Raw genomic sequence first — 17,174 nt, 5'->3', positions numbered from 1 at the left:
TTTTTTCAAGTGAAAGAGACTTGTTCAAAGACTTTTTCAAAGGCTAAGTTTTGCTTAAAACATTACCAACGGTTTAAGAAAAAATCATAAAACACTTTTTGACCATAAATAAAATCTGCGATCTTATTATTGTTAGAAGTCTTAAATGACTGGTTTCCATGCATCATCGCATTGGCTCGTTTCAAGACTAAAAATAATAAAAGTTGACAAAACGGCCAATCTGTGAGAGTGCAGTGATTATACCTAGTAATTAATTGCCTATATGTAATTTCATATGCAGAGCATAAAGGTTATATTCTTATGATGTATACAATTACTTAATACCTATATTTTCAGCCCAGGATATCAACTTTTATTAGCATTCAAATTACCCAGAATTGGAAGACCACGACTTTCAGGGGAATTTGAATGCCAATAAAAGTTGATTGCTTTCTTTTATATGTATGAAGAATTGTAAACACTGTAGGGTTTTTGAACCGGGAAAGGCATTTATCTACTACGTGGCAAAGAAAGAGTATCCGCTTGATTTTTTTACTCGCATGATAATGGCCGATTGAAATGCCATACATTTCAAGAAAAAAACATATGCGTTCACTGAGTTCCATTGATAGGAGTTAATAAGAACGGATACAATAGATTTATAAGCAAACCTCGTGATATTTTCACCGTTTGTTTCAGAAACATTGTATATATAGATACTTTTCTTAAAGAAATAGGCATTTCACATTCTTGTGTTGAATACTGTTTGTATCACAGGGGGCAGAAACAAATTATTTTCTTATATGTATATATATATAGACTCTCTATATATATACATATAGGCTTAAATAAACAAAAATAATTTGTTTCTGCCACCTGTGGTTTGTATCTCACAAATCTATAACAGTTACTGATATATATTTTTGCACGATATATAAAATCCAATGTGTATAGGTTGCGTCGAATAAAATACAGCTCAATCTAAGTAGATTGATGGGCTTCTAGAATGGATTTGCATTTTTACGTTTATCATTGTAAAAGAGAAGCTTGTATCTTTAATAAGTATATGTTTTTCTGGATATTCTGGAATACAACGGAAACAAAACGCTATAAAATTGAATTTACAAAATAACATTTCTTCCTGATAAATTCCAGCATTAAATAAAAATAGGATGTTCATGATACTTATAAATGTAATGGTGATCAATTGAAACACCTCGGCCATTTTCCATTGAAAACAACCTCGGGTGTATATGGACGGTTTACAATGTCAAACTTCTTTATATATAACTACGCTACAAGCTTCGCGTAGTAATTTCAATTTAGCTGTTAAGCCTGAGGACTTTACTTTTAGGAATGTTAATCCTTTATGAAAAAATACACTTTACTAAATTCAATTAGAACGTAGTAGCACAAATTACACATTAAAACACTATAATTGAATATTATTATTATTATTATTATTATTATTATTATTACTATTATTATTATTATTATTATTATTATTATTATTATTATTATTATTATTATTATTATTATTAATTTTATGAACCACTCTTACAAATGCACCGGAATACATGCGAGGGTGTTTTCAATGGAAAATGGCCGAGAATTTCCGATTGACAAACATAATTACCTGTTCCGCAATGGTTATTTCGTCCTTGAACCCAGTCGGTGTTAGGAGCTTGTCGTTTCTCCAGCAGACGATCTGTGACCGGTTTACACCGGATTTGTAAAGCACATGGAAGAGATTTTCCGGCGGATTGATATCGGGGGTATAAAACTCACACACACCACCGGTCAGGTCAGTGAGCGCATCAAGAGTCCGTCCCATCTCATTGGCTTCGTAAGTTTTCTTGCATCTGAAATTGAATTCGATTTCAAAGAGATATTCTTTTGGTGTTGCTGTTTTGAATAATGCGATCACACAGATTTCTTCTCTCTCTCTCTCTCTCTCTCTCTCTCTCTCTCTCTCTCAAACGTTTTCAAATTCGAATTGAAAACAAAAAAATCGTATCTGTCATTTAAGTCGTGCAAATTTAAAACGATTATCTATTCTGCTAGCACGCACATTGTGATTAAACTTCATTTAAGGGACTCGCTCATGTTTTTGCACCAAACATAAATTGCTATTGCATCTAAAAACACTTTTTTTTATTTTTTCTGTATGATATCGCCATTGCAGAAACAATTAAAGAAGGGTATAGAAAAAAGTTTGGTCTTATAGGGTTGTGAACCCGGACCGATACAGCCAAGCAGACAAAAGAAAACAGTTGCCATAACCACTAGGCCACAAGGACTTATACAAAAGTTATGGATATTTTAAGCTTTTAATAATACATTGATAACATCACGTGATAATGTCGATCAGCCATCACTCAACAACGAATCGCTCGAAGCCGTTATTACCGCTTATGCAAATTGTGGTTCTAAGACGATATTTGAGTAAATATCAACATTTGCTCAAGAATTCCAGCTTTTGATGTCTTTTTTTTACACTCCTCGTGATTTGCCACTCTTTATTTCGTCATACAATAAAGTGCATTTAACGCAAAACATGAGCAAGTCCCTTTGAAATATAATCAAGTCGATGCATACAATCCCACTTCTTATATTTTACGTCCGCTATTTAGTCAACCTAATGAACTGGTAATCGCATCTCTCCCAGACATGGAGAATTCTATTTGCAGTAAATATTTTTAAGTTTCCAGTCTCAATTCCAATTTATTTAAGCCTCCCAGACATGGAGAATTCTATTTGCAGTAAATATTTTTAAGTTTCCAGTCTCAATTCCGATTTATTTTAGCAGAGTGTAACTCCTTTTTATGCCAGTCGGAAATCATCTTGTTTTACAAATGAACGTAAGTTTAGCTTGAAAACTTCCCATTGTGTACAAATATAGCCCCAATCAGCGAGTTTCACACTGATGTAATGTTGTTTTAGTTATATTGTTTTTTTTATAAAGCTAACCTTGAAAACAAACTGGGCAGAATTGACATTAATTACAAAACACAGAACTTGCCTGCGCACACGAGACCTTCCCAGAATGGTTTTGTTTTAGGCAGATAAAAACGCTTTAATTCTGAGTCGCAGGATTGGAGAAGAAGAAAATGAAGAAGAAGAAGAAGAAGAAGAAGAAGAAGAAGAAGAAGAAGAAGAAGAAGAAGAAGAAGAAGAAGAAGAAGAAGAAGAAAAAGAAGAAGAAGAAGAAGAAGAAGAAAGAAGAAGAAGATGAAGAAGAAAAAGAAGATTATGAGGAAGAAGAAGGAGAAAATTAAGAAGAAGAAGAAGAAGAAGAAGAAGAAGAAGAACAATAACAAGAACAAGAACAAGAAGAAGAAGACGAAGAAGAAGAAGAAGGGAGAAGAAGAAGAAGATGAAGAAGAAATAATAATAATACAAATAATAATTATAATTATAATAAATAAAAATAGTAATGATAAATGATATAATAATAAAATGATACTTACTTTGCATACGCTTTTTCCACAAGAGGTCCCCAGAACTCCCGCGGATTTCCATAGGCCTGACAATAGAGGAGATGGTTGTCGAGGGTTGGCAGATGGTCGTCAACAACCAGGTCAATCCAGGCTCCGAACCGCCACAGCTTGAAGCAGAAACATCCTGAAACACCGAAGAAACAACAGTGTATAAACCTTCTTTTCCCTTACTACTTTTGTATATTAATAATAATTATTTTTTTTAATAAAATATTTAATATTAAATGAGGTGAGTTGGAAGACACCACGTGGATCTAAATGTACTCGTTAAAATTAAGTTAAGCTCAAAAATCGCGTGTAGCGTGTACATGCACACACATATAATAACAATTACTGTTCCATTCGCTTTTATAAATGACGTTTTTACCATTAAAGGCTTCAATGTTGTGTTCTGCGGGTTCCTGCACGAACTCACGGTGAGAAATTACGTGACTTCAACGGGGTTCTCACATATATATATATATATATATATATATATATATATATATATATAGAGAGAGAGAGAGAGAGAGAGAGAGAGAGAGAGAGAGAGAGAGAGAGAGAGAGAGAGAGAGAGAGAGAGAGAGCTACAACTTGAGTTGTCAATGATGTTATCAAGAACCGTATATTAATGTTCGTTCACTTATTTTGGTAGCAATGTTATAATAATTCAAAGATTGCTATGTATGCCGATTTACAACAGCATCGAAATATAGTCATCCGTTCAAAAGATGTCTACAATACTTAAGTTTGTCAGATTAATAAGACCGACCTGAATCAAACTACACTGTGTATTGACTTTGCTCCAACGACTTTTGATATACACGTAAATATCTCAATGAATAAAACTTTCAATACTTCAGGTCAAACTCCCATTCAAAGATTAATTATACATATGTTTTGTTTTGTTTTCTATTTTTGCTTATTGCATCAGTAACGTAGTTCCACGTTAGCAATTTAGGCCCGGCAGTCTCAAAATTTTCAAAAGGTCTAAGTAATTAAACTTTATAGCAAATTGGGTTTCGCGCGCGCGCGCGCGCGTGTGTGTGTGTGTGTGTGTGTGTGTGCGTGCGTGCGTGTGTGCGTGCGTACATGCGTGTGAGTGTGCGTCTGCGTACGCGTGTGTATATGTGTGTTTTATTCCATGATTTCTCGGAAGACGCATCTTAGCGCACTCTCCATTTAAAACATTCTCGTAGGATCATAAACCCGAACCTCCGTTGCGAACAACGCCTGCACATCAACTCTGGTCTAGCTATGCCCCTGAAGGCGATTACGTAATATTAATCTTCAGTGACACAATTAACGGAAACAAAAAAAAATCAACACAGGAAAGCTCTGAAATTGTAAGGGAGAATCGTTAATCAAAACCGACTCCGTAATTTATCTTTATTACAGCTGCACTCTCACAGATTCACCGTTTTGATAAAAAATTAAATTTTGTCTTAGAAAGGGGCTCATTTTTGCGTACATATCTGCAAACTAGCGATAAAAGACTGCTGACAAAAGAACAGATCGCAAATGTTCATATTTCCGTTCGAAAATTAATGTGTTATGGCTAAAAGCGTTACTAACTGTTTAAGAAAAAAATCATAAAACATCCATTTTTGAACTTAAATATACAAAGTGCGATCTATTTGTTTTGTCAGCAGTTCTGTCGCATAAATTGACTCGTTCCAAGACAAAAAATAAGAAAAAGTTGTCCAAACGTTCAATCTGTGAGAGTGCAGCTTGCTTAAAGAAGTATGTTAACTCCTTCTGCGTTCACAGGGTTATTTTCTGATCCATTTAAAAGCAGAGCATGTTTTTTTTTTTGTTTTTTTTTTTTGGGGGGGGGGAGGTGGCTTCTATGAAGAGACGAATTGAGCATTATAAGTCTTTTATCAGCCGACGTCAATGGAAAAAAGATATCGATTTACAACCAAACGAACTCTTATGGAATCCAGAAAATTACTTTTTCCCTTTTTAATAGCCATACATGAAGCCGGTTCGTTAATTTCCTTGGAAGTCTCCCATCGTTCACAGGCAATGTAAGCCGACACGTCAATCATTGCCACTTAGGCGCTACATGTCTGGAGTAACATTATACGCCAGGCCCAAATCGAAAAATATTAAGTTCCTTATAACAGGACCAAGCTCGGCAAACTATTTTTAATTTAGTATAAATTTTGTAGTATTCTCTTTTTAAAAACTCGAGGTCTGTTAAGGAATTAATATTCGTGATAAATAAGAAAATAATAGTAAAATAGATAAGATACACTACTTTTTATTTAATAAAATCATATTCAAGCAAATAATTTTGCTGAATGAAATAATATACTTAAGTGAGTTCCGTTTAAGTAGAAATTGGGGGCATGGCCCTTTTTCAAAAAGATATCGGAGTCGTGGGCGTAATGATATTAAAACGTGCTCACGTATCCCGTAAAGCTACGTGCATAATCTACAGTCGAACCACGTTATCTCGAACTCGCTTGGCTCGAATACCTCGTTGCCTCGAACTATTTGTAAAGGATCGATTTCTGTATATTGAAGGTAAGCATTTCTGCTTGGCTCGAACTTTTCGAGGTTCGAGGTATTTTCACCGGTTCACGGGAGTTCGAGCCAACGGGGTAAGACTGTATGCGATAAATGAAGGGGAGCTCAGTTGTTTATTTTATGGAAATACATTTGTCTGCGGTGGATGACGTCCGATTTCGTGAGCATACGCGTATACCGTTTTGTGATAGTATGTTAAATTTAGGTTAAAAGAAATGTTGGTAAACGTGTATGTTCTGAACTTCTGTCCGTAAATAAGATCCTGAAAGGTGGCCGCTTTGTCATATCATTAATATCGGTAACATTTCTTCCATTCCGCCCATTCATACATCTGCTTCACAATTGCATCAACTCCTTATACAAAACTTGAAAACCATTAGTAAAGTGAAAACTCGCTCTAGAAATACGGCCAAGCCAGACAAAACTAAATGTTAAAATCTGTCGTACACTGCAATGAGGACCCCTTTGTGGGCTTCCCTCCGTACTGTCAATATAACCACACCGTTGTCTTTTAAGGTAAATTCATTGCATTTGCATTCTTTTTGTTTCATTGAACCCCGTATAACACAAGACCCAAATATCACAAAAATACTCAAGTCAAATCTCAATTTCATTTTTTAACTCATTTAACCACATAAACGCATAGTGTGATTAAAAATATTGCATGTTTTTTTGTTGTTTTTTGTTGTTGTTTTTTTGAAAACGTAATTTCTCATTGAATGTGTTGATAAAATATTTGACAATATTCCAAACACGACTAATTCTATAGCAAAAACATGTACTTAAGTAATTGCCGGGTAGTACTGGAACCCTTGGAATACGTACTCGGTTTCGGTTTAACCCCAGAAAGTTCTCTTCCGATTATTAGTGCTCCACAACGGACACGTGTCCATTCGAATAAGAGTAAAATTAACATTCAACGGTGAATCCGAATCCATTGTATCTTAAACTATTTATTTCGCCTGGTTGTCTATCTACCACAAATCATGGAAACCAATTAAAAAAGTAGAATGGGTTTTCGGGTTGTCTTTCCACCAACAAGCATGCAAACCCATTCCAAATAGGTGCAGTGTATTTCGAGATTATAAAGATTTCTGACATTGTAAACCGTCCATATACATCCGAAGTTGTTTTCGATGGAAAATGGCCGAGGAGCTCCGAATGCACTTACCGATATAATCTGTTTGCAACGATTGGTCAAAGTTCCTGTATCCGGGAATGAGTTTGTCCATGGTTTTGATATTGAGAGACACAACAGCTATGGCGGCTTCGAACCATCCGCATTTCTTCCATTGTTTCCATGGAAACGGGGAATCATATGCCCCACCCACACCGGTTAACACAGCATTTGAGCAAATGTCCTAAAATAAGAAAGATCATGTTGAATGAAAAATGAAAAGTCAAGCTTTAAGATACAATTTTATTAATCGTTGCCGATTGGACGTCCTTGGACGACAAGTGTATAATTTTAGTTTTCATTGAAGAATTGTTTGCAACTGATTAATATGTTTTCAAACGTTCATGGGCCGTTTTCAAAAAGCATCTTACTAATAGTAACAACTTTCAACTTAGTGAAAAAAATGCCTTTTTTCTAAATTGAAATTTAAGGAAACGAACAATGTTTGTACACCAAAAATATGAAAACAAGCCAGAAAATGGTCTAAACAATATATGCATGTGAATAAATCTGATAAAAAGTAGCGTGAATTTAAAATAATCGATGTCAAAATCACGAAATTCTCAGTATGCTGAAAATATTCGCTAAAATGCTTATTGAATACGGCCCCACGTTATTATATTGTTTACAACAAACAGAAAGTTACATAGCTTATTCTTATAAACTCTCGTTGGCACGATGTTGCGCGAGAGAATGAGGGAAACCGGAGAAAGCCCTTTGTCTGACTTAGTAAACACCAAACTTAACAACACCAAACTAAACTCACACGCGCCAAGGTCGGAAATCGAACCAAAACCGAGAAGCGAGTGCGCTTACCACTGCGCTTACCGGACAACTAATTTCTATTTTGGTATAGGTACATGTACTTTCGACTGCTGATTTTGAATATTTTATATAATAACATGCTACAACATGTCCATTCACTTAAGTCGATAGTTTATCTCTCCGAAAAATACAACTTCCAAGTGTTTTCCGGGAGAAAACTAGGGGTGTTATTCGTAATTGAGATTAAGTCAATTTTATGGTCATACATCATTGACTTCAATCACTATATATTGGTCAGTTCTTAATATCAAGCAATCCGATTAGCTACATTGTTGTAAGATCCAATTAAGAACAATTTTATAAGCAGCCAAGACCATTTTGTTTTCCATTTCTTCGAATATTTGTACGCTTAATTTATGTATATGTTCGTTAGGATTTTCCAAACTCTTTTAAGGTAAGCACTCTTTTGCTAAGATTAATTATAGCAAGTTTACTAATTTGTTTCCTGACTAACATGATGTCTATATAAAGCTCTTGGTAATTAAAATTATTAAAACTTAACATTCGGAAAAAAATTGTTACAGTAATAAAACTTTTCCTGAAACAATTTGTTTGTAATAATGATCGATGATTTTCCTTTTGATGCGATAACATTAACACAAAAGTGCAAAAGTGAATTTGAAGGACCAAAACACAAAATTGTCAAAATGTCATATTTTTTATCTGTTCAAGCCCAGAAATTTTAAATACAGGAGAAATTACCATAGTTTAGTCAGAATGGAAGAAGAAATATAAGCACTAGTTTCAGAGCCAAAACGCTTGGCACTTTCCAAATAACAATGTCTTGTGGATTTTTGCTTTCATTTCAATACCTATATTTCGATCTTTGTAACCAGAAAGAGGCTCGAGTTACTGTTTTTTTGTGTGTGTTTTTTTCTGGGCTGGTATTCAATATTGGTCTTAGAACTATTGGTCTAAGAACGATGTAGCTAATCGGATTACTGGTTATTAATAACTGACCAATAGAGTGAATGAAGTCGATGATGTATGACCATAAAATTATCTTAAATTGAACATTAGATACCACTCCTGATTTGAATACGTATTATGGAACAGCCACACGAATTATTGATTGGCAAGTCTGGCATTAAATACAGTCATACCACGTTGGCTCGAACTCCAAGGGAACGCCGAACAAATTCGAGCCAAGCGGAATTGCTTACATTCAGTATAACGAAATCGGTCATTCACAACAAGCTCGAGCCGACGTGAAATTCGAGCCAAGCGATTTCGAGCCAACGGGGTTTGACTGTATATTTATAGCGTCGAAAGAAAATCAATCCCTGATAATTGTTGCTTCTTTAAGTTTGCTCAAAACCTTAACATACACCTAAAAACACATTCCAAAAATATGTTTACCCATGCAAAAGGTCGTATCACAAAAGTAATTAGAAATTAAATTTTCAAATGCTTTAATTTCTAGCCTTTCAACTCCTCATTAAGTGTAAATAAATAAATACAAAAAGAATTTAATTATCAGACTTATTCATCATTAACTTAATTAGAAGGTAAATAATAAATAAATGCATGCATGCACAATCTGACATCAAAGCCATACATGCGAAATGATGCAAATTGCTTTACCATACCGTGGCTTTTATAATATACCAAGAAACTTTCATTATTAGATAAATCTTTGAATGAATATCGTACTTTTAAAGCTGCACTCTCACAGATTGAACGTTTTCACAACCTTTTTTATTTTTTTGTCTTGTAATGAGCCAATTTATGCGAAAATACATGTTAAACAGCATATAAGACTGCGGACACAAATCAGATTGCAGATTTTTATATTCAAGTTCAAAAAATGATGTTTTATGCATTTTTCTTAAATCGTTAGTAACGCTTTTAACCATAAAACATTAATTTTCGAACGGAAGTATGAAAATCTGCGATCTGATCTTTTGTCAGCAGTCTTTTGTCACTGGTTTGCGGATATTTACGCAAACATTTGCTTTTCCAAGACAAAAAATAAAAAAAGGTGCAAAAACGGTAAATCTGTGAGAGTGCAGCTTTAAGGGCTAGCACGATTGCTCTGGTTTGATTCTTTTGTGTTTTTTTTTAAATATTTTCAAATTTCTTAAGCGTTACTAACTTAATTATCTTATTTAATATAGCAAAATGACATACTTAAATATGAGTTTATAAAACAAAACAAAAAAGTAGTTCATCTTTCTAAATTAAAATATTGTTTCCTTCAAAAACCACAAAACTCTATACAAACTCAATACCAAATCATAAATAATGTACTGGTGCATGGTCCTATTATAAGGGACCGGAAAATTTGCCCCTTGTCGTTAAAACTTGAAAATTAAAATGTTTTATTTTACTTTCATTTTTCATTATTTTCAAATTGATGCTGGCTCAAATGAGGCTTATGATTTTAGTTTTTTGATTATTGATAAATGTTGGGTCAAGTTAGAGATGATGGCCATACAAACTAGTTTAAGCTCCTAGAAATAATCTCACCGGTTAGCGCAATTGTATGCGCACTCGCTTCTCACATAGGCGACCGTGGTTCAATTCCCGGCCTGGGCGCATGTGAGTCTGGCTGTGGTCACCAAGTCGGACAAGTGGGTTTTCTCCGGAAACTCCGATTTCCCCCACAACACAAGAACACACTCTCGCGTAACATCGTGCCAACGAGAGTGATTGATATTATGGAAATTATGGGAAAAGCATGACGTCAGAGAGCGCTAAATAATTACCGTATTTATGTATAAATATATAAACCATCTCACCTTTGGTCTTTTAAAGATCATCTTTTCATAACGATCATCTCCGCTGTATACATATGTGAGGGAGGATTTGTCCGGAGGAAACGTGTAGTCTGTGAATAGTTTCCCATTGGACAGGGCGGAGGGTAGATACATTAACTGTATCCGGGAAAAGTCTTGTAGTGGCACCTCGCATGATTTCTTTCGACTGCTCATGTTTGCAGTATCAGTGTCGTATTTGTTATAAAGTATCTGAAAATATAACAATCTATTTTAATAGTTTCATTTTCTTGTTTTTATTTACTGAAAAGGATGGATATATATCAAAAACAATGGTTCTTATGCACGGAATGGTATTTAATTTGAAAGAAAGGTGCATAAACACGGTATTTCTACCTTATGAGACGATAGTTGATCAGTGTGAATCTTAAAGGACTCATTTTGTTTAATATAAACTGTAGTTGTGCATAGATTAATATTTTACCAAAATAGGTCTCTTCGAATTCCTTCATAGCCTTGACTCGACATCAGCCATCACCAACTTCAAAATATTTACATGGTAGATCTGCTTGTGGGCCCGCTGTGATACTTTGTATCGCAGTTTTTCTTGTTTAATATTTGTTCGTATTGAGCTATTAAATAAGCAGTTTATCACTCAAGAGTTATGTTGATATACATGTGTATGTATTGATTTTAAAAGCGAGTATCACGTTAACAAATTGACATAGGAGAGAGCTTATGAATAAATAGAGAAAGTACATATGACGAATGGAGAAAATGACTTGTAGCGGTTCCTCGAATGATTTCTTTTTTTTTTTGCTAATTGTTTTTATGCTTCTGAAATATACCAATTCAAATTAATCAAATAATGAACAGTTTCCCCAATGGAAATGGTGTGGGGGAGGTTCCTAAGCAGGGTCCGTGAAATGTCTTTTGGAGGTACCTCGAATAATTTCGTTCGGATGCTCATGTGTGCAGTTTAAGTGTCGTATATCGATAATGGATCGGGGGGGGGGGGATCGGACTGCCCCACCCCCCCAAATTAAATCGTCCAAGTTTATTTTTTATTTCAATATAGGAGATAAAGAGCAATAAAATACGCCCAAATACACGATAGAAAATTGGTAAGTTTTTCTTGGGGGAGTACCAAACTCCATTGCCAACCTTTTCAACCAAATACATTTCTGTTCGGAGTGAGGGGCGCAATTTAAAAAGGTACGCCACTAGGTTACACCCCCCTCTAACGTCAAATCCTGGATCCGCCCCTCTATATGTTTTTTGGGGTATTTGGAAAGACACAAGATTAATAAACAGTTTGGCATTGGAGAGTGCTAAAAAAGGAAAACAGTGTATCAAATATTAGAAAGCTTTTGAGTAATTATTGTTTTCTTTTGTATGTTAATTTAACGAATGCTAGTTCATTTTGTGTGGATTTAAAACTCGAATATTTTACTGTTTTAAGCAAGAGTAGTATAGATCTCTAGATCACCCAGTTCTAATGTTGTATAAAGAATTTAAAAGAACATTTCAATGTAAAGAAAATTTGATGTTTTCCCTAAAACTTTACGCTCTTTTTCGTTTGTAAACTTAGACTTTCTGTTCGTCCTATGAGAATTCAAACGTGTAGATATAACCGAAAACGTATCCAACTTATAGAAAGTTTCTATTCACGTTGCAACTGAAGATATATAGAAGACGAATTCCATTTTTCATGCATTTGACCATGTTTTTACAGTATTCGAAGAAAATATATTAAATACTGTTATTAATATTTCTAGATTTATTAGCTACAAAATTAAACAATAACTTATAAAAAATATCTTTATATTTCAAGAGCTTTGCGTCCAAGATAAACAAATTTAAATTTTGAAATATGAAATGTTTTGTTCATTCACACCTAATTTGGTCATGTGTCCTTATAATAAGTATCTGTATTTTATTTTATATTTTGTATCATTGTATATTCATCATTGTATTTATATATATATATATATATATATATATATAGTATGCTATGGTTGCGAAGACGATGTGCAAATTACAAGTCTAAATATATGATCTGTTCTGTTCTGTTCTGTTCTGTTTTGTTTATACTGGCTATATCGGAAATCAGTCATGCAGTGTCACGATATCAGCATGTTTTTTCCTGATGCTAATTGTTATGGTATACTTTTTTCACAGTTCCTGAAAAAAATACCAATACAACGTTAATAATTAATTGGAGAGTTTCCCCAGGTAGGAAAAGGATCATTAGCAGAATCCGGAAAATGAATAGTTGAAGAACCTCGCATGATTTCTTTCGGTTTCTCACGTTTGTAGCATAGGTGCCGTACATGTTATTGAGTATCTGGGAAATGGTTTATGAACATTTGGCCATTCGAGGGTGTTAAAGCTGGACTCTCACATATTGAGCGTTTTGACAACTTTTTTTGTCTTGGAACGAGCCAATTTTTGCGAAAATCCATGGAAACCAGTTATATAACAATGCTGACATTAAAATAGATCGCAGATTCTTATATTTAAGTTCGAAACTTGATGCTTTATGCATTTTTCCTAAACTGTTAGTAACGGTCTAAGCCATAAAACATTAATTTTCAATTCGAACGGAAATAGGAACATCTGCGATCTGATCTTTTGTCAGCAGTCTTATAATAATCATTGGTTTGCAGATATAAACAAAAAATGCTCTTTCCAAGACAAAAAATAAAAAAGTTGTAAAAATGGTAAATCTGTGGGAGTGCAGCTCTAACAGATGACTGGCTATATCGGGGAAAAAACATGTAGCGTCACGATATTTGCATGGTTACTTCCTGTTGCTAATTGTTCCGGTAAATGTTTTTTCACAGTTCCTGAAAAGATTTCAATACAACTTCATTGTTAATTGAACAGTTTTTATTCCTAGAAGGAAAAGCTACAAGAGCAAAATCCGCAATATGACTTGTTGAAATTCCTCGCATGACTTCTTTCGGTTTCGCACGTTTGTATTAAAAGTTTGCGTATTTGTTTTTGAGTATCTGGAAAATTCATGAACAGTTGGCCATTCGAGGGTGCTAATAAATTAACTGGAAAAATACCAATACAACGTTAATAATTAATTGGAGAGTTTCCACAGGTAGGATAAGGATCATTAGCAGAATCCGGAAAATGAATAGTTGAAGAACCTCGCATGATTTCTTTCGGTTTCTCACGTTTGTAGCATAGGTGCCGTACATGTTATTGAGTATCTGGGAAATGGTTTATGAACATTTGGCCATTCGAGGGTGTTAAAGCTGCACTCTCACATATTGAGCGTTTTGACAACTTTTTTTTATTTTTTGTCTTGGAACGAGCCAATTTTTTTGCGAAAATCCGTGAAAGCCAGTTATATAAGACTGCTTACAAAAAATTAGATCGCAGATTTTTATATTTAAAGTCGAAACTTGATGTTTTATGCATTTTTCTTAAACTGTAAGTAACGGTTTAAGCCATAAAACATTAATTTTCGAACGGAAATATGAATATAATATTTGTCAGCAGTCTTATATCATTGAGTTGCAGATATTTACGCAAGAAAATTGCTCTGTCCAAGACAAGAAATAAAAAAATTGTAAAATGATAAATCTGTTAAAGTGCAGCTTTAATACATGACTGGCTTTATCGGGAAAAGCCATAGAGCGTCTCGATATTTTCATGGTTTCGTCCTGTTGCTAATTGTTCAAGTATATGTTTTTTTCACAGTTCCTGAAACGATTTCAATAAAACGTCATCGTCAATTGAACAGTTTTAATTTCTGGAAGGAATATTTACAAATGTATTACAATCTGGGATTTTTTTTTCTGCGAGATCTCACATGGTTTGTAACTGCTGCTCATTTTTCTATTTTTCTGAAAATACAGTTTCTCATTGGAGAGGGCGAATGTTAAGTACATAACCTGGATTTGGAAAATGCCTTGTATATCGAGGGGGGAGAGGCGCAACCGGCCCGAGTACTCTTAAAAACGTCCAAATATACTTTTTATTTCAATATAGGAGAAAAATATTAATAAACTACGCCAACAATGCACCATTTAAGACTGGAATTTTAATAATATTATTGAGGGGTTGTTGTTGTTGGGGGGGGGGGGGTACCACCAAACCGCATGCCAACAATTTAATCCAAATAAATTTCAGTTCTGAGAGGGGGGGCGCAAGACCAAAGATTACGCCCCTAAAGTTACGCCCCCTCTAACGCCAACTCCTTGTTCCGCATCTGGTAGCGGAGCAACACATTATTTATTCCTAGTGCTTATTATAATGGAAGCAAATTAGAAGAGGTTTCAAATCGATATCGCAATGAAAAAATCGAAAAAATGTATTGTATCGTATTGGGCAAATGCGTATTAGCTGAATGGGTAAGATAGCGCATGTGTGTATTCAAAGAACATGCATAAAGAGTGGTCTAGTGGTATATGTGTGCGCCTCTCAGTAATAATGTTGTGGGTTCGATCCGAGTCAGGAGTAATTTCTCATTGCCTCTCAAAATAGGCAGTTATGTTTTATACAGATGAAATGGACTGAGTCTCGAAAGTGATCATTGTAGCTAACAGTTTCAATCAAAATCGAAGTAAAAGAAATCAGAATTAACTTCAATTTCTGCACTATGGAGCTACCCCAATTAGTTCAATATCAAAACACCTATATATTTAGATAGCATGTATTTCAAATATGTGAAATTATTATTTCTATTTTTAAGATTAGAATATTTTTTTTCAAAATCCCTTAAAGACCAAAAATAGTAAAAGTAGGCTCAAAATTATTTACACTTTATACATTTCACTACAGTCGAACACCGTTGGCTCGAACTCGCATGGCTCGATATCCTCGTTGGCTCGAACTAGATGTAAAGGACCGATTCCTCTTAACTGAAGGTAAGCATTCCCGCTTGGCTCGAACTTTACGAGGCTTGGGAGTTATTTTTGCTGGTCCCTGGGAGCTCGGGCCAACGGGGTTCGACTTTATATTCAAACATAGCTGACGGGTCGACGGTGGCCTACAATTTAAACTGTGGTATTCAAACGGTTATTTAGATTAAACAGATTTGCTGATTCCCTAAGGATTATTTCTCCACAATTTTTTGAAATCTTGTCACAAGAGCATTCCATTTACATCCAAAGAATTGGTGAAAATCGATTAGGATTTGTCTAATGAATAACGATAACCTCATTTCAATCTTCCTAAAAGTGATATCAAAAGGATTACAGAACAAACCGCTGAAGACGCGTGTTCACATGCTATTAAGATTGGGGAAAAACTAGAATAAACTAGAATAAATAGTGAAGTGGGCGCAAATGAGCTCTAACGATGAATCCCTTTTGGATAAAATACTTTTGAGTGCACCTCTAACTCCATGCTTGATTGCAAGTGTGTGTTGTTGTTTTGAAATGGAGCGTTTGTTTCCGGTACTGCTTTCAAAATGTTGTACAATCGACACCCAGGGACCAGTGAAAATACCTCGAGTTTCTGAAATTTCGAGCCAAGCGGGAATATTAATCCTCTAGTATTAAGAAATTGATCATTTACATCCGATTCGAGCCAACGAGAAAATCGAGCCAAACGAGTTCGAGCCAACGGGGTTCGACTGTGCATTATTTTTTTGCTGCCCAAGTAATCACATAACACAAATACAAATTTATCAAACTACCGGTTAATTTGCAAACATTTCACAATTGTAAGAAGGAAGTTCAATATATATTCAATATTATTCTTATTATTGTCCTTAGACACGCCCAGTCATTCCATTGCGTCCATTGTCAAGTTATTATTACTGTCCAATTAAAACACTTAGATTATTATCTAAGAATTAAATTGTGAAGACAAAACAATTACCTCCCCCCCCCCTTTTGGCTTCAACATTTGACATTTGGTTTGGTTACCCTTTGGCATGTGACGGAGGTTTAAAGCCGGAACGAGCTATTTTTTTGGCGTAAATATCTGCAAACTAGAGATATGGATAAGACTGCTGACACTAGATCAGATGGTGGATTTTCATATTTCCGTTCGAAAAATAATGTTGTATGGCTTAGAGCGTTACTGACGGTTTAAGAAAAATGCATAAAACATCAATTGTTGAACTTCAATATGAAAATCTGCGATCCATGCATTTTCGCATAAATTGACTTGTTCCAAGACAAAAAAGTTGTCAGGAACGTTCAATCGGTGAGAATGCAGCTTAAAGACATAATGCACCCATATAGGTGCCCGGGTAGACCTTTCTTAATTTAACAACAACAACAACAACAACAATTGAATACAATCCCTTGAGTATTGATCAGTGATAATCAATGGCTGGTTGCACTTGCCTGATGGATTATGATCATGCACAATGTTGCCAAGTTTGATAAATATCGGGCAAGAATTGCCAGAGTAGATTAGACAGACGGTTTTTGGCAGATTAATCTCCGTCAGTATGTTGTTTTCTAAGCCAGGAACATTTCCCGTTGAGTT

General features: G+C 34.8%; 1 protein-coding gene across 1 annotated transcript in view; it reads right to left on the bottom strand.

Annotated features, from left to right (window-relative positions):
• The window catches only part of LOC128206684 (uncharacterized), an 85,221-nt gene that overhangs the window by 36,071 nt on the left and 31,976 nt on the right, over positions 1 to 17,174 (bottom strand). Inside the window, exons 2-5 of the mRNA XM_052909297.1 lie at positions 10,737 to 10,964; positions 7,165 to 7,354; positions 3,450 to 3,603; positions 1,616 to 1,841 (exon numbers count right to left, since the gene is read on the bottom strand). Coding sequence (XP_052765257.1) covers positions 1,616 to 1,841; positions 3,450 to 3,603; positions 7,165 to 7,354; positions 10,737 to 10,928 — 762 coding nt within the window. The 5' untranslated portion in view covers positions 10,929 to 10,964. The remainder of the gene's footprint in view (positions 1 to 1,615; positions 1,842 to 3,449; positions 3,604 to 7,164; positions 7,355 to 10,736; positions 10,965 to 17,174) is intronic.

Source organism: Mya arenaria, chromosome 10 (genome assembly GCF_026914265.1).
Source record: "Mya arenaria isolate MELC-2E11 chromosome 10, ASM2691426v1".
Taxonomy (NCBI): Eukaryota; Metazoa; Mollusca; class Bivalvia; order Myida; family Myidae; genus Mya; species Mya arenaria.
Note: the sequence above shows the minus strand (reverse complement) of the source record. Positions and strands in the feature narration are given on the sequence as shown.